Source organism: Danio aesculapii, chromosome 24, assembly GCF_903798145.1.
Source record: "Danio aesculapii chromosome 24, fDanAes4.1, whole genome shotgun sequence".
Lineage (NCBI taxonomy): Eukaryota > Metazoa > Chordata > Actinopteri > Cypriniformes > Danionidae > Danio > Danio aesculapii.
In genome coordinates, this window is record NC_079458.1 from 8,577,898 (window position 1) to 8,605,670 (window position 27,773).

The 27,773-nt window shown below is 33.7% G+C and overlaps 1 protein-coding gene across 1 annotated transcript in view; it reads left to right on the forward strand.

The window, feature by feature from the left end:
• slc4a2b (solute carrier family 4 member 2b) overlaps nt 1–27,569 on the forward strand; it is an 86,841-nt gene extending 59,272 nt beyond the window's left edge. The window contains exons 8-24 of the mRNA XM_056451007.1: nt 1,527–1,663; nt 5,015–5,195; nt 6,282–6,417; nt 7,870–8,068; nt 9,018–9,123; nt 10,050–10,234; nt 10,325–10,541; nt 11,969–12,175; nt 13,414–13,562; nt 15,234–15,428; nt 15,727–15,975; nt 16,063–16,152; nt 16,601–16,767; nt 17,391–17,644; nt 18,814–18,983; nt 19,819–19,992; nt 22,426–27,569. Coding sequence (XP_056306982.1) covers nt 1,527–1,663; nt 5,015–5,195; nt 6,282–6,417; nt 7,870–8,068; nt 9,018–9,123; nt 10,050–10,234; nt 10,325–10,541; nt 11,969–12,175; nt 13,414–13,562; nt 15,234–15,428; nt 15,727–15,975; nt 16,063–16,152; nt 16,601–16,767; nt 17,391–17,644; nt 18,814–18,983; nt 19,819–19,992; nt 22,426–22,506 — 2,897 coding nt within the window. The 3' untranslated portion in view covers nt 22,507–27,569. The remainder of the gene's footprint in view (nt 1–1,526; nt 1,664–5,014; nt 5,196–6,281; nt 6,418–7,869; nt 8,069–9,017; nt 9,124–10,049; nt 10,235–10,324; nt 10,542–11,968; nt 12,176–13,413; nt 13,563–15,233; nt 15,429–15,726; nt 15,976–16,062; nt 16,153–16,600; nt 16,768–17,390; nt 17,645–18,813; nt 18,984–19,818; nt 19,993–22,425) is intronic.
• Nucleotides 27,570–27,773: the final 204 nt, after the last annotated feature.

Consider the following 27,773-nt stretch of genomic DNA (forward strand, 5'->3'; position numbering starts at 1 on the left):
TATTTCAGCTACTCTTTTCAAACTTACTAACAACGCATAATATTTTAAAAATAAAAATCACAAGAATGTACATCAATATTTCTCACATATTATTGTAGCACAGTTTGTACGGAATACAAAAAATACCTATTGGCCAATACTATGTAAAAAGTAGCTGCAATAATTCGGTGCATGTCAAAACATCTTAAGGGCCCCAAAATCACCTCAGACCCCAGAGGGTAAGGCTGAATACTAATATTTAGAAAAATATCTAGTAAAATATTACATTTACATGTGAAAACATCACTATGGAGCGAAAATGACTTGTGTATTTTATTACATGTTTTTTGGATGAAAGACATTTTCTAGATGTCCTCGCTGCAGTCTGTAGCACGATGGCCTAGTCCAGTTCATGGAGGACATTGTAATGCACGTGCTTCTGTGACAGTTGGAGGAGGTGTTAATAACTTTGACGGTTGGGTTTAGGGTTGGAGTTTAGATGTTTATAACGTGCATATTAATGTGTAATTTATTAATTAATATAAATGATTGAGCAACAATCGCTCACGTCCACATCCACTACATATTGGACATGGTTCAGTTTGTCAACAAGTTGCTGTTGGAATCAAAAGTGAAAGGTTGTGTGGGAAAAAGGATTTGGCCTCTTTTCTTGATTGGAGTTTGTTTCTAAACTCATCCCAGTCAGTCGAATGTCCTTCAGTTTCTTCACTGACCTTTTTTTTTTTTTTTTAATAGCCTGCAGTGTCTGGCTACGGGCCCGTCTTGTAATTTTACCCTGATGAGCTTTGTGTTATGAACAAAAGCGATGACCTTCCCCTCAACCCTGCCAGTGAGATTTTACCCAATGAGTGTTGGTCATTCCCTTGATTTGAGTAATGCACAGCACTCTGGGAGAAATGTTTCAGCATATTAGATTGATTTCTGAAAGATCACATGACCCTGTAAAATGGAGAAATGAAGCTGAAAACTCAGAATTGCGTCACAGGAATAAATGACACATTTAAAACGCTTTTTTTTTTTTTTTTTAAGTTTCACAATATTGCTGCTTTTACTGGATTTTATTAGCATACAGCCACAGAGAGCCACTTTTCCTCTAATGTTAGTATTTGTTCCCCTGTTTGATTTGTTTTTTGAGGATTAAATAATACAGTTCTAGGAGCTTTTTATTTTGCAACCCAGAACATTGTGAATAGGTTGTTTTTATATAACCTAAAAATAACTTTCATTCAATGTTCTTGAAATGTTTTGCATAATCCAAAAATTACAGATCATTTTAAATTACGTTTTCTGCTTTTATTAAGATACATTTTCTAACCAAAATAAAATCTTTAAAAACAATATTTTAAGGATCTAACAACAAACATTTGCAGAAATGAGAACCAAAAATTGTTAGCTGGATTTTCATCTATTTTATAATGAATTTTATTAGTGCATGGGTGTTTCCAAATAAAATGAACTATGCTGTTATTATATCAGGACATTCATGTGTGAACAATAAAGGTGTTTTTATTGTTTCGCTCCTCCAGGTCATCGTTTTGAAGATGTTCCTGGAGTACGTCGACACCTGGTCAGGAAAAGCACGAAGGGTCAAATGGTTCACATCAGTAAAGATCACAAAGAGCGCAGCACTCGCTCTCGCAAACTGGACCGGACACCGCACGAGGTGAGACTGAGGCTGGATTATTGGTTGATTTTACTTGATATTGGATGACATCGGATGATTACTTGAAGTTAGGTTGAAAATATATTTATAAAATTTGAATATAAGGTTTCCAAAGTCATGGAAAAACAAACAATATATACACGCACTTTATTTATTTATTTATTATTATTTTTTTTTTAATTTATTTATTTGTCTCACTTGTTATATGTTCTGAAAAGAATCAATAAAATTAAGTAAATAAATAAAAAAATTATAATAATAATATCTTGACAATTTAGATGCAAATAATTATGTTCAACTTTCTCTTTTGTTTAGTTATAGTTTATTTATATAACTGTAAAATAAATATTTTAAAAATATATATAAATATAAAAATATATTAAAGTTTTTCTATTTACATTTTATTTAATAGTCTTAACATTTATTTATTTATTTTTATTCGTTTATTTATTTATTTTTTTATTTTTACCGTTTATTTTTAACCAGCAAAAGCTCTTGAAATGTGTAATATCTTTTTCATGAGTGTCCTGGATAAACACTCAATAAACATGGCAAATCTAAATAAATCAATACAATCAAATTTATAAACCATATAATTGTACCACCAAAACTTATACAAGCTCCAAATAAAATATGTAAATTATTTTAAAGCATAATAAATTTGTATCTAATAAAAAGCATAAGATTCTTTAATAGTTTAAGAGGAATATAAATTATACAAAAATTCATAGAGCAAATAACTTAACATTGAACTCAAAAAGATGATTAAATGTAACTCATGCAATAAATAAAAATGCATATCTACCTAAGGGTACTATAGTGACTGAAGTCGCTGATCCAAAATCCCTTTGGATTTTGATTTTATTTCTCAAGCAACCGGTGTTGTTAATTGATAGTCGTCTAAATTAATCGACAACATTAATAAATCAACAAAAAATTCTGATCTTGTAATTTGATCACCATATAGTGTGTGAAAATTCTCATTTAAGCTCTAACCAAATATTTAGTGCTAGTGTTTTACCACCATTCCCTCTGGCTGGGAGTTTAGCTTTAAAATCTCAAATAACCCCAAGTATAGCTGCAATAAATTCCCAATAGTTTTAGTCCTTTTCCCAGACTGAATCTGACTTTCCGCAATCCCACTTTTATTTATAACAAGCCCTCTGTCCCTCACACCAAATAAAAGGAGGATTTCAGGAGGCAGAAGCCAATTAAAAATGAATGAACTTCTTCCCTTTCACACACCTAAGAATAAAGAAATAATCACCTCGAGTAACCCAACACCGCGAGCCTTCAGAGTCAGCCATGTTTTATTAATCTCCGCCTAGACAGGTAAACCAGCCAGATCTTCAAGTAAATTAGTGTAATCATGGAGCCTTTTACTACGAATACAACTACAGAGAATGTTCAGAGTGTTACCTGACGTCTCGTCGCTCAGTCCCAATCCGCTATTCGGACAAACGGGATGGTCCTTTTAGACTTTTCCAGAAGACTTGCTCAACAGCAGAAGGTCAGAAATGCACTGCAAAAATACTTTTCTTTCTAAATATATATTTTTTAATATATGTATGTCTTGTTTCTGGTCCAAATATCTGAAATTTGTTACACCAATATGCGTTTTTAGACAAACAAAAAAATATTATCTTGTTTTAAGAAATAATATGTCAAAATAAAAATTTTCCTTTAAATAAGCTAAATAATCTGCCAATGGGGTAAGGAAAATATTGTATGCACTAGAAAAAATTATATGATCAATAAGTCATGACAACATATGTTTTTAGTTAATTGTAGCTAAGTTAATCCAACTTAATTTCATGAGTTATGCAAGCTGTTTTAGGTCAGTTTAATACAATTTAAGTTCAAATGACTCAAGGTTAATTTGATTCAGCTTAAATTAAAGCTTTTAAAAAATGTTCAGCCTTTTAAGGCAACCAATATTTTTTACTTTGTATTACTTTGGCTTATTTGAAAGAAAAACTCACTTAATTTTGTCATGTGATTCAGACTTTTTTTGTTTACAATTGAAAAGTTTATTCGTTTAGAACTTGTAACTCTACGTTTTTTATCTTCACAGTAAAAAGTTTGTTTCAATTTAGATTCTTTTTCCTCGCATTTTTTGCATTGATATCCTGAAACTATTTATTTATTTATTTATTTATTTATTTATTTATTTATTTTCAACGATTCTCAATTTAGTGTATGTCTCTGAATTCTTACTATTTTTATCAGAATTTGGACTAGGGCTGCATGATATTGGCAAAAACTGACAATGACTACGTTTATATGGACGTCAGTAATTGAATTATTTGCTTTAATCTGAATAAGACAATAATAGGATTAAGGTGTTTACATGAGTTGCTGTTTGAATGTTCCTTTCATGATCTCATTTTACATGTTATAGCACATAATTCGATTAACGTCATTGCGTCACCATGCTATCCACATTTCCTCCAGAGTTTCGTGTAATTTCTGGTGTTTTATTTTTAATTTGTCAACAATAATAAAAGTAGCATACTCCACATGTCTTAATTCGATTTCTGTTTAGTTCGATTATGACTTTAGTCAGATTAAGATCATCAAAAATCTCTGTTTACATGGTAGACTCTTAGAGTACTGTCTTAATTGTATTAAAATCAGATTATTGGTGTCCATGTAAACATACTCACTGTGATATTTTGTTTTTCTGCAAAATGTATAATATAATATATACAATTTATATACAATGTATATACAATATATAATATATATAATTTCCTGAGATGATTTAAATAAATCTATTTGGGAAGAATTCCTAATTTTATATTGATCGGGTGTCAGACATAAATACATTAGAACAAACATACACGACTGCACAAATGAAATAGACAGTGCTTTATTGTTTTCTTAAGAGTCTAACAGAATTGATGTGCAGTAATAAAAGAATCAAATGTAAAATAACACAGCATATCAACATTTGATGTGGGTCAAAACCACTGCAAAAATCAAAGTTGTCCTAAGACTATTCAACCCATTCTTATTTTCATAAACCTTTTATGATTGACTTCAAATGTTGACTACTGTCCTCATTGTACAAATCAGGGATGCCCAAACTTTTTTTAGATTGAGTAATTTGTAGATAGAGACAAAACATAAACTCTAGCTATTTTACTCTCTCAACTTGAAGCTGTTTTGGTGTTAAGTGTTCATGCATTAAAATAATGACTTTTTTGGGAAGATCAAACCAATGTCAGCTTGCTTTGTGCTCTAAATTTTTGGTTTATTTATTGCATTAGCTACTTTACCTTGATGAATTTATTGTGGATTTTATAGATTTTTTTAATTTATTTATTTTTTTATTGCTTGCTTTCTCAGGTGTTCGTGGAGCTCAATGAGTTGATCATGGATAAGAACCAGGAGATGCAGTGGAGAGAAACCGCACGCTGGATTAAGTTTGAAGAGGATGTGGAGGAGGAGACGGACCGCTGGGGGAAACCACACGTGGCCTCGCTGTCGTTTCGCAGCCTGCTGGAGCTCAGGAAAACCATCGCTCATGGTGAGACAGTGACATTACCTCTTTTGCACAATAACTTGCACTATATTGTTAGGAAAATAAAATGAAAGGACACAATTATCAAGTTTTTTTTTTGGGGGGGGGGGGGGGGCAGGGGGCAGCTTAATTGATTTATGTTCAATCCTTATAAATTTGTAAAAAGAAATAACAAGTTAACTTAATCCTCTTGTTGCCTCTTTTGCACAATATCTTGCACTATATTGTTCTGTATTATGTAAAAGATACACTCTAAAAATTATGTTTGTGTTAAATGTTTGTGTAAAATGAGCTGAAAAAACACATTTATTGATTTATTTATTGATTTATTGATTGATTTATTTATTTATTTGGGGGTGAGGGGGGCAACTTAGTTGTGTAAAAGACACAACATTTTGTTACACTGTATGTCCACACATGTAGAGGAATGACAACAAAGATGAACATAAACTTGATGTGTGGAGAGCCACAAACGTCAGGTTTCCACTATACAATATATTGGTCACTTTATAATAAGGTTTCACTAGTTAATGTACAGTATTTATTAACATGAGTCAAAAATGAACAGTGCTTGTAGTATTTATTAATCTTAGTTCACAATTTACTAGAACATTATGAAATGCAAATTCATGCTTGTTAACGTTAGTTAATGTGCTGTGAGTTAATGTAAACTAACAATAAATGATCTTATTATCATTAACAAATAACAAAGATTATTTAAATACTGTAATAAATATATTGTACATTGTTTATTCATTTAAGTAAATATATTATTTAACATTAACTATAATACAACCTTATTTTAAATATTACAGTATTTCTTTATACTTTAAATTTTTTTCATTTTTCTTTCATAAGGATGTTTATTGGGAATATACATAACATTATGTAGGATGAAGTACAAAGAATATCAGGAGATAGCTTTTTTTTTTTACACACTTTGGAAAATTAATTACAATAAACAACCCCCACCCCCAATTTTTTTTTATTCAAGTTTAGTAAATTTTTCATTTTGTAGCATTTTTATACAGTATGTATCACTTTAATCGTTATAATTAAATTCCCCTTGTTCTCTGAATCCTCTTCTTTTAGGGGCTGTGCTTTTGGACCTGGATCAGAAAACCTTACCTGGCATTTCTCATCAGGTGGTGGAGCAGATGATCATCTCAGACCAGATCAAAGCTGAGGACCGAGCAAATGTCCTCCGCGCGCTCCTGCTCAAGCACAGGTACAGCTCCTGGCACAAATCACAAGCCAAAATACTGATTTTTAGTGATGCAACCGTCTCAAGTTGTTATTATTATTTTTTGATTCCGAATGCTGACTTTATTGGCATGTACACTCGCCGGCACTTTATTAGGTACACCTTACTAGTACTGGGTTGGACCCCCTTTTGCCTTCAGAACCTTAATCCTTCGTGGCATAGATTCAACAAGGTACTGGAAATATTCCCCTTTTTTTTGGTCCATATTGTCATGATCGCATCACACAGTTGCAGCAGATTTGTTGGCTGCACATCCATGATGATCCCAACGGTGCTCTATTGGATTGAGAACTGGTGACTGTCGAGGCCATTTGAGTACAGTGAATTCATTGTCATGTTCATGAAACCAGTCTGAGATTTTTCACGCTTTATGGCATGGTGTTATCCTGCTGGAGGTAGCCATCAGAAAATGGGTACACTGTGGTCATAAAGGGATGGACATGGTCAGCAACAATACTCGAATAGGCTGTGGCGTTGACACAATGCTCAGTTGGTACTAATAGACCCAAAGTGTGTCAAGAAAATATCCCCCATACCATTACACCACCATCACCAGCTTGAACCATTGATACAAGGCAGGATGGATCCATGCTTTCATGTTGTTGACGCCAAATTCTGACCATACCATCTGAATGTGGCAGCAGAAATTGAGACTCATCAGACCAGGCAATGTTTTTCCAATCTCCTGTTGTCCAATTTTGGTGAGCCTGTGTGAATTGTAGCCTCAGTTTCCTGTTCTTAGCTGACAGGAGTGGCACCCGGTGTGGTCTTCTGCTGCTGTAGCCCATCTGCCTCAAGGTTTGACTTGTGCGTTCAGAGATGCTCTTCTGCAGACCATCTAAATATTAAACAGCACTTGAGAAATATTTGATAATGAATGGCATTTTAAATACATTTACTAATAATTTTGTCTTCAACTCTGTATTGTGTTTTCCAAAGTGAGCCAAATGGAAAAAGTGCATTTGGACCGTTAAAACCACCAAATTCCAATTCAGTTAATCAAATTCCATCTCTACGAAATGTCCACTTTTGAAACCTCATGCAAAAACATGATTTATTAGATTTACTAAAGTTTTAAGGTAAGTGTTTGCAAACAATTTATATGGGCTGAATTTGAGACAAAGTGGAACATTACTAAATTTAAATTTGTTTGTTTCAATTCAGCCCATATAAATTGTTTGCAAACACTTACCTTCAATTGCTAATCGAGTCAATCTTTTTATTTATTTATGTATTTATTTTAAACTTTTTTTATACATTTATTTATTTTTTTGAGTGTATGATTGTCCTGTATCTAATGCTCTCGGCCTGCCATCCCGCCACCTGCTTTTACTATATATGTAGATCTACCCACGATCCCTCGCAATCTCTGCTTGTGTCTCTGACCCGCTTCCTCCCCTGCTCTCCTTCCCTCAGTCACCCGAGCGATGAGAAAGAGCACATCACCTCCTTCCCCAGAAACATCTCTGCAGCCAGCCTGGGCTCTTTGATCAGCCACCACCAGAGCAGCTCCAACCATCTGACCATCCCCGAGGCCTCCGTCATGGAGCCGCTCATGGGCTCCAGCAGGGCCAGTCAGGACAGCACCGTCCACATCGACATCGACAAGAACGAGGTAATCTGATGGAAGAAGAGCGATGAGGAATTATGAGGTCCCTCGCTATAACGTGGTTTAAAATGTATATCAAAAATGTTTAACTAAGTTAATTAAACTCTTTAAAACGTATTTTTAAAAAATCAACAACAACAAAACAAGCAGTTAGACTCAAACTAAACGAAAACATTTTCCATTGGTCATATTTGTCTACTTGAGCTACATACAGTATCTATCTTTCTATCTCTATATAGTAAAATATTATGTTATTTACTGTGTTCTTAGTAGTGAAAGAAATGTAAAAATTTTTAGGTGATATATACTAAAGAATACAACTAAATTAATCATTTATTGTCTTGGTATATTTTGCTAAAAATGTATTTTGCTCCTTTGGTCTGCATCACAGGCTCCATCGTTCAACATGTGGATATCACAAATTGCTACATGGCTACCATTAGAAAATCTTACCTATGACAAACATAAATCTGACAGATTCTAGGCAATTTGGTCTCCCCTTTGGGAATACATAAAAGAGCTGTCTATCTATCTGTCTGTCCGTCCATCCATCCATCCATCCATCCATCCATTTATCCTATATAGTAAATACTATATTAGCGCTTTGGGTTTCAGAAAAGTGCTTTACAAATAAAATGCAATATTATTGTATTATAGGGTAACACTTTATTTTGATGGTTCATTTGAGTATTAGTAGACTGTCTGCTTAATATGTGCTGATACTGCTCCTTCAACAGACATTTAACTGGCTATAAGAAACTTTTCAAGTACATGTCAACTTACACTGTGAGAATTAGTTGGCATGTAGATGCAACGTAACTTAATTCAACAAACATCAAAATAAAGTGTGACCTATTATACACTACTAGTCAGAAACATTGAAAATTCCATTTTTATTCACAGCTGTATCTCTTTAAATCTTGTTTAGTTTTATTTCACTGTGTGTTCTTCGCAGAAAGACTCTGCTACACCTATAGGCATGCACAGATCCAAATCCAAACATGAACTTAAGCTTCTGGAGAAAATCCCGGAAAACGCTGAAGCCACTGTTGTACTCGTTGGTAAGCAGTTATAATCTGATGTGAAGGAATTGAGCTGGAATTGATTGGAATTTATTTGTCATGGAGTATCAGGGATTTATTTATTTATTTTTTGTCACTTAAAATTTTAAATGTTCTTTTGTCTATATCTTTTTTGCTCCCGCTTGCATCAGAAAATAAAAACAATGTGCTTACTGTGTTCATAATGTATCGTAGAACACTTCTGGTGCTCTTCAGGTGGGATACATAAGAAATTAATAACAGATGTAATTACATGCAGGTATTTTCATGAAAAATGAATTAATTTACATGCGTGGATTGTAACAAAAGATTAATTTCAGTGTAAGTACATTAGTTAATTCCACCTAATATAAAGGATGACCTCATTTTTTCCCACACCTGTTGCTATTTTTCGGCTCAATTTTAATCCTTTTATGCCCATCAAATGGCTTTTAAGACTAATATACAAGTATAAAATACTTTTAAGGAGCTTTGGCTTTAAAATAACCCCCTTAAAGACTGGGTGTTAAAAAGTTGATGACAGAAAAATTAAATGTGAGTTTTTAAAACTACTATTGAGCTATCAAAAATGGCAGAGGGAGCACTTTACATTCACAGCTACGCAAAGAGCAAGGATCAGATTTTTAACAGTTATTCGTTGTTCTCATAGTTACAATAAAAGTGGTTAAGTTATATTCAAGCTAAAACCATTTTAATATTGTGCAAAGCACAATGGCCTGTCTTTTCATTCATTATTGGTCATGGAAATTGAGCTTGTGGTAGTCAGGGAATTTGATATTTGGCTTTGAGGGGGAATCCTATTTATACTATTGAAGGAAAATATGTTGAAGAATCAGAATCAGATTCTGATTCTTCAACATATTTTAGAGAAAGGAAGACTAAATGCATTATAAGAAAGGAAACTAAATGCATTTCTCTGTTGTCAGGCAGTGTTGACTTCCTGGAGCAGCCGACCATGGCTTTTGTTCGCCTCCAGGAGGCTGTAGAGCTGGATTCGGTGCTGGAAGTGCCGGTTCCTGTGCGGTTCCTCTTTGTCTTGCTCGGTCCTCCCAGCACCAACATGGACTACCACCAGATCGGACGCTCCATTTCCACACTCATGTCCGACAAGGTGACAAAAACAGTTCTCGGTTTAAGATATAAACTCATGCATGATTTCAGATTAAAATCTTGACAGAAATGTAATCCGATCTCTGTCCAGCAATTTCATGAAGCTGCGTACCTGGCTGATGACCGTCAGGATCTGCTGAACGCCATTAATGGGTTCCTGGACTGCAGTATTGTTCTTCCTCCATCAGAATTGGGTGGAGAAGATCTCCTGCGCTCTGTTGCTCATTTCCAAAGAGAGATGCTCCGCAAGAGAGAGGAGCAGGAGGTGGCCCTGATGGCCAAAGAGCCCAAGAGTCTCCAGGAGAAAGGTTTATTGCTGGTTTCTTGTTACTGTTGTTGTTGTTGTTGTTGTTGTTACTACTTTTTTTGTGCTTTTTTTCTTTGTCCTTCATTTATTATTATTAGTAGTAGTAGTGTTGTTGTTGTTGTTTGTTAATATTGCTGTTATTATTATTACTGTTATTAGTATTTTTGTTGCTGCTATTATTATTGTTAATATTATTATTATTATTATTATTATTATTATTATTATTATTATTATTATTATTGCTATTATTATTATTATTATCATTGCCTCTTGCTTTCCTTTCTTTTTATGCAGTTTTGTTTCTGTTGTTTTATCAGTCTTTTATTTTTTTTATTATGTAGTTTAGCCTTTTTTTGCTTTAGATGTTTCCTTTTTTCCCCTGACTTATTTACTTGTTGTTTGTGCATTGTTTTTGTTTTTTGTCATTCTATTTTTTGTTGCTGATTTATTTGTATTTTTTAAAATTATAAATATTTTAGTTTTTCCTTTTTATCTTTGTTTTATTAGTGTTTTTTCATTATTTTATTTCTGTATGATTAGTTTATAGTAATATTTCAGAACATTTTAAAAGAGGAAAAGTCAAGAGAAACAAAATAATTTTTTTTTTAATTTTGATGAGTTTTTTGAATTTGTGTTTTCAATATTTCCTTAGAATTTAAATGCATTATCGCTTTATTACTAAAAAAATTTGACAACCCCACTCTTAATTTAAATAATACTATTTCATAACTTTTTTGTTTAAATACACTAAAATATATTATGCAGATATCCACTTCTTATATGCGCTTTTGTTTTGAGTTTTGTCTTAAGCTTTTTATTCTTGTTTTTCTGTCTTTTTGTAGTTGCTTATTTATTGGTGTCCTTTTTGTTTTGTGTCTATGGACCCTTTTCACAAGGTCATCATAATCTTAAAGTTTTTAATATTTAGATTTTTAAAAAACATTTGAACGTTTTTGAATGCATCACATCATCTTTGAGTCAAATTACAAAAAACAAACTACTGCTTCTGTGTGCTGTTTCTAATGCAGCATCTTTGGGACTGAGAGTAAATTTGATGTTATTCTGTCCTCTGGCTGCTGTTATCAGTCTCACACGATTTTTTCCCTTTTTCTGAAAGTCTTGATAACACCATTATGGCATTTTTCTTTTATTATTTTAGCAAATGGAATTGTAAAAAATAAATTATTTGTCATACTCTCCCAATCACCGTGCTCTAAGTTTACCCAGCTATGATGACTTCTGCTGCTGAGAAACCCAGAAATGTGAAAAGGGTCCATTAATTTACTTTTTCTTTTTCATGCTGTTATCAAATAGACTTTTTATCTAGTTTTTCTTTACTTTTTTGTGCTTGTGTGAATTTGCATTTCTTTCACAAGCGTTCTGTTATAGTAACAAAAATCTCATCCTCTCTCTCTCTGTGTAAAACAGAAGCCTTGCTGGCACCCTTTAAACCAGAGGACGACCCTTTAAAACGCACTGGTCGTCTGTTTGGTGGCCTGATCCGGGATGCCCAGCGCCGTTACCCAAAATACATCAGTGACTTCAGGGATGCGCTGAACCCCCAGTGCATGGCTGCAGTCATCTTCATCTATTTCGCTGCTCTTTCTCCTGCCATCACGTTTGGAGGACTTCTGGGTCAGTGACACTATTATTGCATCAACAATATCAGTTTCTTCGTGGAACTTTTAAGAGTGTAAATGACAAGTGAATAAGGTAAAATCGTTGTCACCTTATTTCCACACTTCATTGATTACATTAAGAATTTGAAAACAAGCATTTCTGGCACAAGTTTTTCAAAATGTATGTTCATATATGCAAATGAGGCATTATTTAATTCAATATGCACTAAATTGCATACATTTCTTGCTTACACTTCTGAATGTTGTATGAAGTCTGATTCAAACTCATAGTTTTTTTTAAACATATTACAACACAATATTTTTTTTTCTTAGTAGATTTAGCGAATCATTCGGATTAATTCAGAAAATACTTCGAATTTTTTTTTTTTTACAATTTTATTTGAATAAGATTTGTTGAACTCAAAATACAGATACAAATAAAGCTGAAGTTTGGTGTTTGTACAGTATGAATTGTTGAAATTTAGACTTTATTGTAGAACATAAACACATGTTTTATGCGGTTTTCTCCAAAATATGAATTTAATTGAAATCTACAGACACAAAATGATAAACTGTGATAAAAGGAATGCTTAAAAGTGTATTTTGGCAATTTCCCTTCCATTAGACTGAAATGAAGTGACTTTTACAAGATGTAAAGTAAGTCTCTGATGTTCCTAGAGTGTTTATGTGAAGTATCAGCTCAAAACAGCCCACAAATAATGTTTTATAACTCTGTAAATCTGCCCCTTTTATTAGGCTTTGATCCAAATTGTGCCATTTTGGCAACTGTCGCTTTAAATTCAAATGAGATTCTGCTGCCAGCCCACACTCCACATTTGTAATGCCTCTTAGTCGCTGACATTTTTCAGCTGGTGAAAACCCTAATGGCGGATGGCTGCTTCTCACTCAGGGCTGTTTATGCTAATGAGGGAGAGGTTATCACTAGTGGCCCGGGCTTTTCCCCTCTGACGATACATATAAAGGGAGAATGTCAATCAAAGTGTTTCTACTGACTGTTTTTAGGAAGTGTGATTATAAAAAGAGAATGAATACATTTTTACCATTAGAAACTGGCTATATTCACACACAGTCATCACACAACTGTGTTTAATCCCCTTAAATTAGAGATTTTTGCATAATAGCAGTCGTTTAAAATGGTTTGTCATGTTAAACTCAGTACAGATTGAATCAGTGTAAATGTCTTCTGACGTCAGTCTGATTATTGAGGTCTCTGGATGTGTTATTTGGTCTCAGGTGAGAAGACTGACGGGCTGCTCGGTGTGTCGGAGCTGATCGTGGCCACATGTGTTCAGGGTGTGTTGTTCTGTCTGCTCGGTGCTCAGCCTCTGCTCATTGTGGGCTTTTCTGGACCACTGCTGGTGTTTGAAGAAGCCTTCTTCTCGGTGAGTCTTTAACGCTGGTCTGTTTTTATTTATTTATATATATATATATATATATATATATATATATATATATATATATATAGTTGGATATTAATCAATATGGATATTATTCAAATAATTTAAAGGGGTAGTTCACCCAGAAATTTTAATTATGTCATCATTTATTTACCCTTTTATATTTATAAGTTTCTTTCTTTTGCTGAACACAAAAGAAGATATTTTGAAAAATGTTAGAAGCCTTTAACCATTGGCTTTGTTTTTCCTACCATTGGAGTGGTTTCAGTTTTTTGACTTTCTTCAAAATATCTTCTTTTGTTTTCAGCAGAATAATGAAACCCATAAAGGCTTGGAACCATTTGAGGGGGAGTAAATATTGAGTGAATGTTAATTTTGGGGTGAACCCTCCTTTAAAATTAAGGCCAGGCTAAAATCAGCATTACCATCACTCCTATTGCTATAGAATTTAAATAATAATAATTTCAGTAGAAACCTTTAAGACAACCATGTTGTTGTTTTTTCCCCTAAGCAAACACATTTTATTTACTTTTTGTAGTCTCTTTTTTTCTGTATTATAATACTTAAAAAAACAAAATGAACGCAAATAAATAAATATATATATATATATATATATATATATATATATATATTTTTTTTTTTTTATGATGTAGAGCTCCCCATTACTTCAACCATACCCCCCAAGCAAGCAGACTTTATTTATTTCTTTTATTCCTGGGCAAAGATTAATCACATCCAAAATAAAAGTTTGTTTTAAAATAATATACAGATATGTGCATATTATATACGTATATTTATTATGTATTATATGATACACACACACACACAAATGGACACAAAACTGTACAAAACTCTTTGTATAAATGTTTACATTGTATATAATATACATTTTAAATCTGAATAAATAGTTTCTCTAATATATGTATGCATGTATGTATTTATATACAGCTGAAGTCTAAATAGCCCCATTTTGAATTTTTTTTTTCTTTTTGAAGTATTTCCCAAATGATGTTTAACAGCAAGGAAGTTTTCACAGTATGTCTGATAATATTTTTTCTTCTGGGGAAAGTATAATTTGTTTTATTTCGGCTAGAATAAAAGCAGCTTTTAATTTTTTTTATAATCATTTAAAGGTCAAAATTATTAGCCCCTTTAAGCTATTTTCTTTCGATAGTCTACTAAACAAACCATCGTTATACAATAACTTGGCTAACCTGCCTAGTTAACCTAATTAACCTAGTTAAGCCTTTAAATGTCACTTTAAGCTGTATAGAAGTGTCTAGAAAAATATCTAAGATAAAATAAATCAGTTATTAGAAATGAGTTATTAAAACTTTTATATTTAGAAATGTGTTGAGAAAATCTTCTCTCCGTTAAAAAGAAATTGGGGGGAAAATAAACAGGGGGCTATTAATTCAGGGGGGCTAATAATTCTAACTTCTACTGTACATAATAAATATACACAGGAAACACACATGTTATGTCAAAACAAACTTTTATTTTGGATGTGATTAATCGCACTAATTTCTTTTTTTACTTATTTTATTAAATTTAATGTAATTTACCACACTTTTTAAAAAAATAACAATAATAATATTAAAAAAATACTACTACTACTACTAATTATAATTGCTCCTCTGTCCTCATCTTCTTTAGTTCTGTAAGGGCAATAATATGGAGTACCTGGCGGGCCGGGTCTGGATTGGTTTTTGGCTCATCATCATCGTGGTGGTGATGGTGGCATTTGAGGGAAGTTTCATGGTCCGATTTGTCTCTCGTTTTACCCAAGAGATCTTCTCCTTCCTCATCTCGCTCATCTTCATCTACGAGACCTTCTCAAAGCTGGCCAAGGTATAGTTTTAGATTGTTGTTTTTAATCTGTGTAAATGGAATAAAGATGAGAGTTTGCATCTAATATTGTGTCTAATTCAAGACAACATTGTTCAAACTGACAACTAAAATAAAAAATAAAGGTTCAAAATGATAGCAGTGCATTTGCTTCTTAAAGTAATAAATTTAAAGCAAAGTCTTAAAATAGCAATTAAAAAAAATATAGCCCAAATGACGACACAGAAAAACTTCTATATGTTCAATATAAACCAATATACCACTGTGGAAAACATCTCTTAACTTGTGATTTATGGCACAGATTTTCCAGGAGCATCCTCTGAAACGCTGCTCTGCTGGGCTTGTGGATGTCAGAAACTCCTCTCTGAACTCCAGCATGGATGAAGTGACTGAAAGTCCATTAGCATCGACGAACAGTAGCTCACAGGAGGTGCTGAAGGTGGTAGGAGAACCAAACACTGCTCTGTTGTCATTAGTGCTCATGTCTGGCACCTTCCTTATCGCTTTTTACCTGCGCAAGTTCAAGAACAGCGCCTTCTTTCCCGGAAGAGTAAGAGCCCAAACACACAATGTTGCGAAAACACTGCAAAGAATAATCTGCATGAAAGCGGTCTAAAAAAACTGTTTTTATTTACAGTTAAGGAGAGTTATTGGAGATTTTGGAGTTCCTATTGCTATTCTTATCATGGTTCTGGTGGATTACAGTGTTAAAGACACATACACACAGGTGAGAACTCATAACCTATAAATCTTTTTGAAATTTAAACCTTTTGATCTAATATTTTTTATGTATTTATTATTTGTCATTTATTCATACATATTTTAAAATCATTATCGATTTATTTAATTGTTATTTATGTATCTTTATATTTATTTTTTTTAACTGTTGTTGTTATTGCCATTTTATGTACTGTTTTAGTTATTCACGTTTTTCCTATAAATTAGTTGTGTACCTGTCATTACATGTCATTTTCAAAAATGTGTATTTTTCACTGTTTTATTTTACTTTTGATTCACTTTATTTACATTTTAAATACTTTATATATATATATATATATATATATATATATATATATATATATATATATATATATATATATATATATATATATATATATATATTTTTTTTTTTTTTTTATTTATTTATTTTTTTTTTGTAATGCTCCACCCTGCAGAAACTAAGTGTACCCCGAGGTTTTTCAGTCACTAGTCCTGATAAGCGAGGCTGGATAATCAATCCTTTGGGCTCGGATGGTCAGTTTCCCATCTGGATGATGTTTGCCAGCATTCTTCCAGCTCTGCTCGTCTTCATTCTCATCTTTATGGAGACACAAATCACCACGTGAGTCCATCACCGTCTATCTATCAATCTATCCATCCATCCATCCATCCATTTATTTGTTCATTAATTTATTTGTTCATTCATTAATTCATTAGTTCATTTATTCATTAATTGTCATTTATTTATTCATTCATTCATTTTTTCTTACATTTATTTATTTATTCTTTTTTTCATTTATTCATTCATTTGTTCATTCATTTATTTATTCATTCATTTTTTTTCTTTCATTTATTCATTCATTTGTTTATGTATGTATTTATTTATTTAATCATTATTTATTCATTTGTTTGTTTATTCTGTAATTTGTTTATTCAATTTGTTCTTTGTATTTTATGATTTAGTTGTTTATTATTATTATTTAGTACTTATTTATTTTTATTTTTAATTACTTTGGCTTGCTTTATTATAAGCAAACATTTTTGAATTATGTGGCTGTGCGCCACATAAGATTTAGTTTATTTTGTAAGATTATTGTACATTTATTTAATATTTAATCTGTAATGAAATGGATCAGTTAAATATATATATATGGCACATTTATTTTACTAATTTATAGGACACATTAACATTGTTTTGTCATGTTTAAGTCATGTCAGTTTTAAAGCATTAAATTCTCCATCTAGGCTGATAGTCAGCAAGAAAGAGCGCATGCTGGTCAAGGGTTCTGGTTTCCATCTGGATCTGTTGCTCATCGTGACTCTGGGTGGCACTAGTGCGCTGTTTGGTCTGCCCTGGATGGCTGCGGCCACAGTGCGCTCTGTCACCCATGCAAATGCACTCACTGTGATGAGTAAAGCAGTCGCTCCTGGAGACAAGCCTCGAATCCAGGAGGTCAAGGAGCAGAGGGTGACCGGGTTACTGGTAGCCATACTTGTAGGTAGGTTTCAACAATTATGGATTCCGATGGTTGCGTCAAAGTGCACCCAGATTAAAACTAACTGCTGATAATAGCAATAAATCCAATGAATAGTTATTAATTTATTATTTATTAATTTAACCCTTGTGTGCTGTTGGATGTTTTCATCCACTCTGGGGTGATTTTTGCGGCTTAATTTGGACACAACTTTCTTTGTGTTTCAGCATTTGGTATGATTTTTGTTGACAAATCTTATTTTGACACACATTTTGGGAAAATGCTTTGAAAATTGAGAAAAGAAAATCTAATAATACACTCTGGACAAATTGACTACCCGTTTGCTATGTTGGTGACTGATTTTGCCCCATTGACTTCCACTATAATGACTAATGACATTTTTTTGATTGCAAAGCCATGACACCATATAATCAAGCATTCTAGATTGTTGGTGTTTTTCCTGTTGGGAATTTATTAATTGTTTTGGTGATCGAATAGTGAACGGATTGTAAATTTGAACAGTACACAAGGGTTAAAAATGCATTTTGGTTTGGTTAAATGGGTATATATTTAATTACTCTTAGAATAAACTATACACAAGGATGAGTATTACAGTGCTAAATTTACTTAATTAAAAAAACATTTGTTTGGTAAATAATGACACTAAATTATTATGTTAATACCTTGTAACGTTAAGAGAAGTAATATTTAATTAAACACACTTTAAAGGCTTGTTCACACCAAGAGCAATAACTATATTAGCGTCCTTATTAATGCATAGTTTTGTTCTGTTCATTTATAAGTGGGCACTAATGTTTTTTTCTGCCGCTTTATTCAGATATTCAAATTCTGATTGGTTGGCAATGAAAAGAAGTTATCGGCATTGTTATTTTTTTTATTGTTTTATTTTTTATTGGTGCCAGTTTTATTTTATGTGGTGTTTACTCTGTTAATCTTTTTTTTTTTTTTGTAATTGAAAACCATTTTGAACAACTAATACATTTATCTTGATGTGAATGGGCCAAAAAAAACTACTGTATGCCCTAATGTTGAATTAAACATTACATTTTCAAAGGTTACATTTTCTAACCCAAAAATGAACATTTTCTCCCCATTTACTCCCTATTCTGTTGTTCCAAATCTGTTTGAGTTTGTTTTGCTGAATTTTTTGAAAAATGTTTTGTTGGCTTTAGGTCTGTCAATAGTAATTGGTGATCTGCTCCGGCAAATCCCCATTGCTGTGCTGTTCGGCATCTTCCTCTACATGGGTGTGATGTCACTGAATGGCATCCAGATGACCGAACGGATCCTGCTTCTGCTGATGCCTCCAAAATACCACCCTGACCACACATACGTGCGCAAGGTCAGAGCACAATCTGCTATTTTGCTTAAAGTGACACGATTATGCTTTTTAAAGGTCTCTAATATTGTTTAGATCTCCTTATGGAAAATAAATTCAAGTTTATAGGTTAAAGGAACACTTTTGTTTTGTAAATAGCCTCGATTTACAACTCTCCTAGAGTTTTTTTAAATGTGAGTCTGGCTGGACCACCTTTAGCTTAGCTTAACATAGATTATTGAATCCGATTAGACCATTAGCATCTCGCTCAAAAACCAAAGAGTTTTAATGGTTTTCCTTCCATTAATGCCATCCCACTGCGCTCATATTTGATATCACATGATCTGTCCAAATAAAATCACGGCTTTTTTGATGCACATGCTGGAATTTTTTCGGTAAATGGGTTTCCATCTTAGTTCATGCACATCTTTTTTTCTTATCAGATAAAAATAGCATCCAATCAGTTGTGCGCATGAGCTTGTTGTCGTTTTTTTCCATATTTTTTATGCAAAATTCCAAAATGAGCATTAAAAATAGGTGGATGGAAACAAGCAGCCAGTGTATATCATAGATCTATAGTTATGTAAATTAGTTACTTCCTGTACAATCCTATGTAGATTTGTAAGACTGGATTTACTCAACAGTAATTTGAACAGGCAGTTCAGAGTCACTTCTTTCCTATCTTTGAAACTTTGCAGACCTCTTACATTTACAAACAGCTACAATACACGCTATGTGAAAAGAAAATGACTTGTGTTTTTGGTTTACTTTTAAATCATAGAGGCAGAAACATGGACACTTGTATGAAAGGTGAAGGTGTGTTGTACTGTGTTTGACTGATCTCTGGTTTGGATCTCAGGTGCGGACGCTGCGGATGCATCTGTTCACAGCCATTCAGGTGGTTTGTTTGGCCGTCCTCTGGGCCGTCATGTCCACAGTGGCATCGCTGGCTTTCCCCTTTGTTCTCATCATGACCGTCCCCGTCAAGATGTTTCTTCTGCCACGCATCTTTAGCAATCGTGAAATGCAGTGTGTAAGAACTTCTGCACGCACAAAAAGACGCATACACACAGACAAAGGTTATTTGCTGCATGCAATGAATGAAATACGTGGATTTCCAACAAGGCAGCCCGGGGTGCTGAAATATAATTGGCTAAAGCGGAATTGGGCAGGTTAAAAGAACCAAAACAAAGACAGCCGTTCCGGCACGTAACGCACATCAAAGCAGAATATCTGACTTCAGCATTGTTTTTCAGATAAACAAGAATGTTCACTTCGCATGTTTCTTAAATATCTGCAAACACATTATGTATTTTTATGCTTTAGAAGAGTCAAAAACTTACATACAGCACCTTTAAAGGACAATTCAGTACCAAGCCAAAGACCTAGATATTTAAATTCATCAACATTAGACAACTGTAACCCATCATCAAATCTAATATCTGTGTCTACCGAGTGTAACCGCTGAGATCAGAGTGGGAAAAATAAATAAAGTTGAATCTGGAAAATTGAACAGAATTTTAGCAAATCGTTAATCAATAAACAAAATAGCAGAGGATCCTTGTGGGACACCCTTCTCAACAACTGAATCCTCAGAGTTAAAGCCTCTAAATGAAACTTATTGACGTCTATTATGAAAGGTAGAACAAAAAAGGAACTCTGTCAAAACCTGTAGAGGAATTACCAACCTACGTCACACAGGTCCCCGGTTGCAAAAAAAGACCGGTTGCAATAGCAAACATGTCGTGTTGTGCGGCAGGATGCCAAAATCGAAAGTCCAAAAATAGAAAACTTAAATTTTACCGTACACCACACTGCTTTTAATGCAAACCGCAGATGTCTTTGGCTAAAAGGGAGCTGAATGGAATGAGGACCTAATTAAAAATGCTCGACTCTGCAGTTCTCATTTCATATCAGGTAAGTTCACGTTATGCTGAATCACACACATTACTCGTTTTTTAATGGCAGCAATGATTTCAGCAAAAACAGTTAAATATGGTTAATTAAACTGCAGACACTGAATGCTTAGAATGAAATGTAAAACTCTTAAGTTGACATACCCTGTAAAGGTGCAGTTCGCTGTCAGAATGCAGTAGTTTTGCTTGTTGATGATTACCCAGGCCTTGTATAGTGTTGAATCTGGTAATCATGGACCATTATTTCTTGCACATGACCGCACACAACAAAATTGTTGGCATCCAAAGACTCTTTCTCTCTTGTAAAAACACTTGGAGTTTCAATGAGATATTGTATATTTCGGACTGGATGCTTGGCCATTTCATCTTATCCAATATCTATTGGGTGACAAGCTGTTATAATACAATGAAAGCATTATGTAAATAATATATATAATATGTAATCATTATAACTTCTCTCTAATACAACAACAAACTCTGTACCGCATCAGATGTAATTCCCTTGCTGTAAATGCTAGCGCTCCCTGGTTTTTTCTGCAACCTCGCTGCACGCGCATCCAAACTGGTTTACAAACTCGTAATTCGTCTATAGAATGTAACTTATCTAACAAAAGATAATGATCAACCATGTCAAAAGCTTTAGTGAGATCAATAAAACTTGCACCAGTGGATTGACTTTTGTCAAAGCATTAGAATAAATCTTTAGTGAACTTCATTAAGGCTGCAGTAGTCAAAATTTGGTCTAAAACCCGAATGGTAAAGAGAATTTATTATTAATATTTTTTACTTATTATATTTATTTTATATGAATATTTTATTTATATTTTGAGGAAAGAGAACATTTTCTTCTTTTTTTAAATGTATTGATTTTTAAGGAGATGCTACATTTAGTATTTTCTGTGGAATAATGTGAACAGAATTATTTATTATTTTTTTATTCAGGACAATTACGTAAAAAGTTTATTATTTTCTTTTTTTTTTTTTTTGCTTTTATTTTTTTGCTATTTTTCTTTTCAAATAATATGAACAGAAATAATAAATATTTTATTATTATATAATAATTGGTGTGGAGTTCCCATGTTCTCCCTGTGTTGTCGTGGGTTTCCTGAGCCTCTGTTTCCCCCACAGTCCAAAGAAATGCGCTATAGGTGAATTGAATAAACTAAATTGGTCGTAGTGTATGTGCGTGAATGTAAAAGTGTATGGGTGTTTTCCAGTACTGGGTTGCAGCTGGAAGGGCATCTGCTATGTAAAACATATGCTGGATAAGTTGGCGGTTCATTCCACTGTGGTGCCCCTGATTAATAAAGGGACTAAACCGAAGGAAAATGAATGAACGAATAATTTTTAAGGGGACATCACCTGGAAAGAGAGCAATTTGTTTTGTCTTTGGACTAATAAGAATCACTTTTAAAACTAAATTAAATTACATTTTATTTTGAGAGGACATAACTCACTGAAGCACACATGTACAACATGGAGTAAATAGCATTTCTGTCTAAATCATATTGACTAAAGCTCTCTTTAAAGTCATCTCTTCTCTTTCTCAGTTGGACGCTGATGACGCAGAGCCCACTTTTGACGAGAAGGAAGGACAGGATGAATACACAGAGATGCAAATGCCAGTCTAATGCCGCACATCTTTCTCTCAATCACACTATTGGCCAACAGTACGGCTGCTTTTCCAAAAACCAAATCTTCATTGAGCCTGACGTGCGGTGGAGGTGAGAGCGTTACATGTACATGGACCTGATCTCCACTTTGCATTCCCACAGACTCATTGCATTGGTATTAGAGCGTTTGAGCTGCTATCAACACCGTCTAGCCTTAACCTAGCGTATTTATCATCTGTGAGAACAACTGAATGTATCCTATTGGGGGTTAACTGGACGTTCTCAGCACCATTCAGGGCCCATGCAATATTATATTTGTTCTTTTTAAGTGAACGTTTATGATCAAGAAAGACTGCCAATGTCCATTTCATCCTATACTGTGGTTTTAATAGTTTTAATTTAACTTTTTGGACTTTCAAAGATCATCCAGGATGCTTTAATTGACACAATCAACAGTATTTTTGGTTCTGTTGCCATCAAATCATGAACTACTTTTTTATAATGCCAGAAAGTCATGTGTACATGCTAAACTCTTAGATGAACTGTAGATGTACGGTTGTAGTTTTATTATTGGGCTGTTACACTGAACTCCATTTGAGAAAGTGGTTTTGAAAGGTTTTAAAATGAGTTTTAGCTTGCACTTTAGTCTTAAAACCTATTTTAAATAGTCAGTTCATTGAATAATGGAAGTTTGCCAGTCATTTACTCATCCTCGGGGCATCTAAGAAGTTGCCGGCTTTTATTTTTCTTCATTTAGAGAACTGAGAATCTTTAATAAAGGTAATATTTAGCTCAAACTGTGATTCTTGGCGATGCAAGTCAGCTTTTGAGAGTCCAGAAAAAGGTTGTGGCTCCTGACATTGAGGTCTAGTTCAGTGTTTCCCAACCCTGTTCCTGGAGGCACCCTAACAGTACATATTTTGGATGTCTCCCTCATCTGAACCATTCATTCCAGGTTTTGGAGTCTCTTCTAATGTTCTGATGAGTTGATTCAGGTGTGTTTGAATAGGAAGAGGTTGGAAAATGTGTACTGTTGGTGTACTTTCAGGAACAGGGTTAGGAAATACTGGTCTAGTTCAGTTTTTCTCAATCACGTTCCTTGAGGACCACCAACAAGGCATGTTTTGGAAGTCCCCTTTGTCTGTCACCTCCATTACACGTCTTTCAGTCTCTGCTAATGAGCTGATGATCTCAATCAGATGTGTTTGGTTGGAGACATGGAAAATGTGTAATGTTGGTGCGTCTTTAGGAACAGGGTTGGGGAACACATCTAGTTCACCCAAAATAACTAAATGACCTCATATTTTACTCATCCTCATGGTGTATATGACTTTCTTCTGTAAGATAAACGCAGTCAGAGTAGATTTAAAATGAATCCTGACTCTTCAGTGCTTCATAATGTGGTTGGATAGTGCCCGTTTTTTTTAAGCTTCCAAACGCATGTAGATGTTTCATAAAACAAATCCATACACCAAAAATGGGGTTAACACGTTTAATGAAGTGGACTAGTGTGTTTGTGTAACAAAAAGAATCATTTTTAAAATTATAAACCCAAATCACTGACTTTAGATACTGTCGAATGAGCGTTCTCAACAATTTCTCAGCTGATGTGACTTGATGTAAAACGCATTCACCGCAGAAACTCTGGGGAATAGACTCGTCTCGTGTTTTACGGTTATACAGTGACATTCTTAAGCTGTTTATTTATTTTAATGTCATCATTGTCTTCTGTGGTAAACAAATTGTGGTAAGTGGTTCCTTCGAAACACGTCTATTCATTATTATTCAGAAGTCAGTGATTTTGAGTTTCTAGTTAACAAATGTGAAATATGTTTGTTACAAAAAACACACTAAACTCAAATCACTGACGTCCAATGGCTGTCGAATGAGCATTCTCAACAATTTCTTAGCTCATCTTTGAGTAGATGTAAGACGTATTCGCCACAGAAAGTCTCTTCTTATGTTATACAGTAATATACACCAAACCATTATTTTTCTTGTTCATCATTGTCTTCTCCGGTAAACAAACCATGGCAAGTGGTTCCTGCGAGGTGCGTCTATTATTGTTCAGAATTCAGTGATTGATGACACATTTTTGTTACAAAAACACACTGATCTGCTTTATAAGATATGAATTAACCCCTTGGTGGTGTATGGGTTATTTTTTTACAATAGATTCATGTGCTTTTGGATGCTTTAAAAAAAAAAGGACCACTATCCAACACCATTATAGAGCATAAGTAAAACGGAAAGCTACTACAACTGTGTTTGTATAAAAGAAGAACGTCTATGAAGTATAACTATCAATAATATATCTACATCTACCATCTAGTTCACCCAAAAAATTTGAATTGCATCATAATTTACTCATCCTCAAGCCATCCATGGTTTATATAGCTTTCTTCTGTCAGACACACAGTCGGAGCTCTTTAATGCTCTGTAATAGTGTTATATAATAGTGTTAATAGCCGTTGTTTTTTTAAGCTTTCAAACACGTGTAAATTTTTCGTTAAAAACTAACCCATACACCACTAAGCGGAATAGCACGGGTCGTATGAAGTAGACTGATGTGTTTTTGTAACAAAATGACATCAAATTGTCAAATTATGAACTCAAATCACTGACTTCCAATGGCTGCTGAATGAGCATTTGCAACTATTTCTTTGCTGATTTTCGAGTAGACGTGAGACGTATTCGCCACAGAAGCTTCTTGTGTTATACAGTAACACCAAACCATTATTTTTATTGTTCGTCATTGTCTTCTCCAGTAAACAAGCTATAATAAGTGGTTCCTGTGAGACGCGTCTATATATTATTATTCAGAAGTCAGTGATTTGAGTTTCTAGTTTAAACATGTGAAATATGTTTGTTACAAAAACACACTGATCTGCTTTATAAGATATGAACGAACCCCTTGGTGGTGTATGGGTTATTTTATTACAATGAATTCATGGACTTTTGGATGCTTTAAAAAAAGGGCCACTATCAAACACCATTATAGAGCACAGCAGGAATAAAATATAAAACTACTACTGTGCTTGTATAAAAGAAGATTGGATGGCTGTCAAATGAGCATTCTTGGCTATTTCTTGGCTGATCTTTGAGTAGACGTAAGACGTATTCGCCACAGAAACAGTCCCTTCTTGTGTTTAACAGTAACACCAACCCATTATTTTTCTTGTTTATCGTCTTTTCCGGTAAACAAGCCATGGTAAGCGTTTCTTGCAGGACTCGTCTATACATTATTCAGTTTCTAGTTTACAAATGTGAAATATTTTAGTTACAAAAACACACTAATCTGCTTTATAAGATATGAACGAACCCCTTGGTGGTGTATGGGTTATTTTTAACAATGAATTCAAGCACTTTCGGATGCTTCCAAAAATACTACGACAGTGTTTGTATAAAAGAAGAAAGTTTATAACAGTGTTTCCCAACCTTTTTCCTGGAGGCACATTGACAGTACGTATTTTGTACGTCTCCCTTATCTGACCCATTAACTTCAGGTTTTAGAGTCTCTTCTAATGTTCTGATGAGTTGATTCAGGCGTGTTTGATTAGGAAGAGGTAGAAAATGTGTACTGTTGGTGTGCCTTCAGGAACAGGGTTGGGAAACACTGGTCTATAAAGTATCAGTAAATCTATCTGTAATACATCAACATTACTATATAATATATCTCTATATCTACTATCTATAAAGTCAAGTATAGCTTGAGGGTGAGTAAATAAATGGGTTATTTCAAATATTGGGGTGAACTATTCCATTAAGAAGCGAAAATATCAGTCTACGCAACAAACAAAAAATAATGAACATCATTTTACAACATTTAACGTTGTCTCAAATCTCCAATCGCATGGTATTGAATGAATCACGATTTCAGCTAAAAATGCTCTTTAAATCTCTAGTGAAGAAAGAGAGTCGCATGTTTTATGACGAGTAAATTATCAGCAGATTTTGACTTGCGACATTGACTCATTGTGTCATGGTTTGTTTAAAACTACTAATCATGCGAATCTAATAAACGACCATATTTTCTACCACATTTTTAATGGTTTTTCCCACATTGTTGAGTTGACACTAAGATCAATGCCTGTTCTTGTCCGCAAAAACACTGAATATTGGGTTTAATTGACTAATTATTTATTTAACCATATTATTTATGTCCGTTCATGAGGGGTTTCACCACACAAGTCCTCATTAATTTCACTACTTCTCACTAATATCAATATTTTGATCGCTTACAGTCTGTTAGATTGGGGAATCTGCACTAGATTGGATTACTGCACATTAGGTTCAATTGGAATAGTTTTGTGCACACAAGCTATTGGGAATAACATGTAACACATCTGGTAACGGTTATATAACTCTGTTATTTTAGGTTTTATGTAATATTGTGCTTTTTTGTCCTAGTCTCTGGATTTTATCAAACCATTTGTGCTTTAAATGACAAAAACAAGTGCTTTAGCTCATTCGGGCGCTTATTTACATTCCAGAATCGGATGCGTGTTAGGATGTTTTAATTATAGGAAGTTATCATGTCCGTTTTCTATTATGTATGTGCTAACTAATGACAATTAAGTTGCGTAGAGGTTATTTTTATCATATGAGGAATGGATAGATGCTTTATGTCGTCGTTTGAGCGTGATTGACTAGAGAATATTTTTATAAAATGTTGTTTAGTACATCAGCACATTGTACTGTCACGGTTCTTTATCTTTGACATTCCCATCTGCCCGCGTTTGTGTTTTTAGACACGTTTAGGCCTGCAGAACTCTGGGAAATCAGGATCTGTTGTGTGTGGAAAACTCACAGCACTTGTTTGTTGTAGGTGGTATTTGTTTTGGGGGGGTGTTCGTGAACGTTAGTGTCAGATTATTGTGGTGATATCGGTTACAAAGGTATGACCTGGTGGTTGGCAAAGGGAAGCGAGGGTCGTTTACCATCTCTGCATATTTTTAATGCATTTTATTTTGATGTGTTTGGTTGTTGGATATTTGATTTTAAAATATTCCTCTGTACATAATGCAATATTTACAGCAAATTACAGATATTGTTAAATAAAGTTGATTTTTCTATTGAAACCGGCTATTTGTGTCTTCTTTTGATTACGTATATTAGGAAATTAATGCTTTTATTCAGCAAGGATGTTTTAAGTTTTACACAAAAAATTAAATACAAAAGATTTCCATTTCAAATAAATGCTGTAATGATCATGTGATACTGAATTAGTTTAATAACTTAAAGAATGATTTAAAGAAAAGCTGAAATAAATATTAAATAAATTA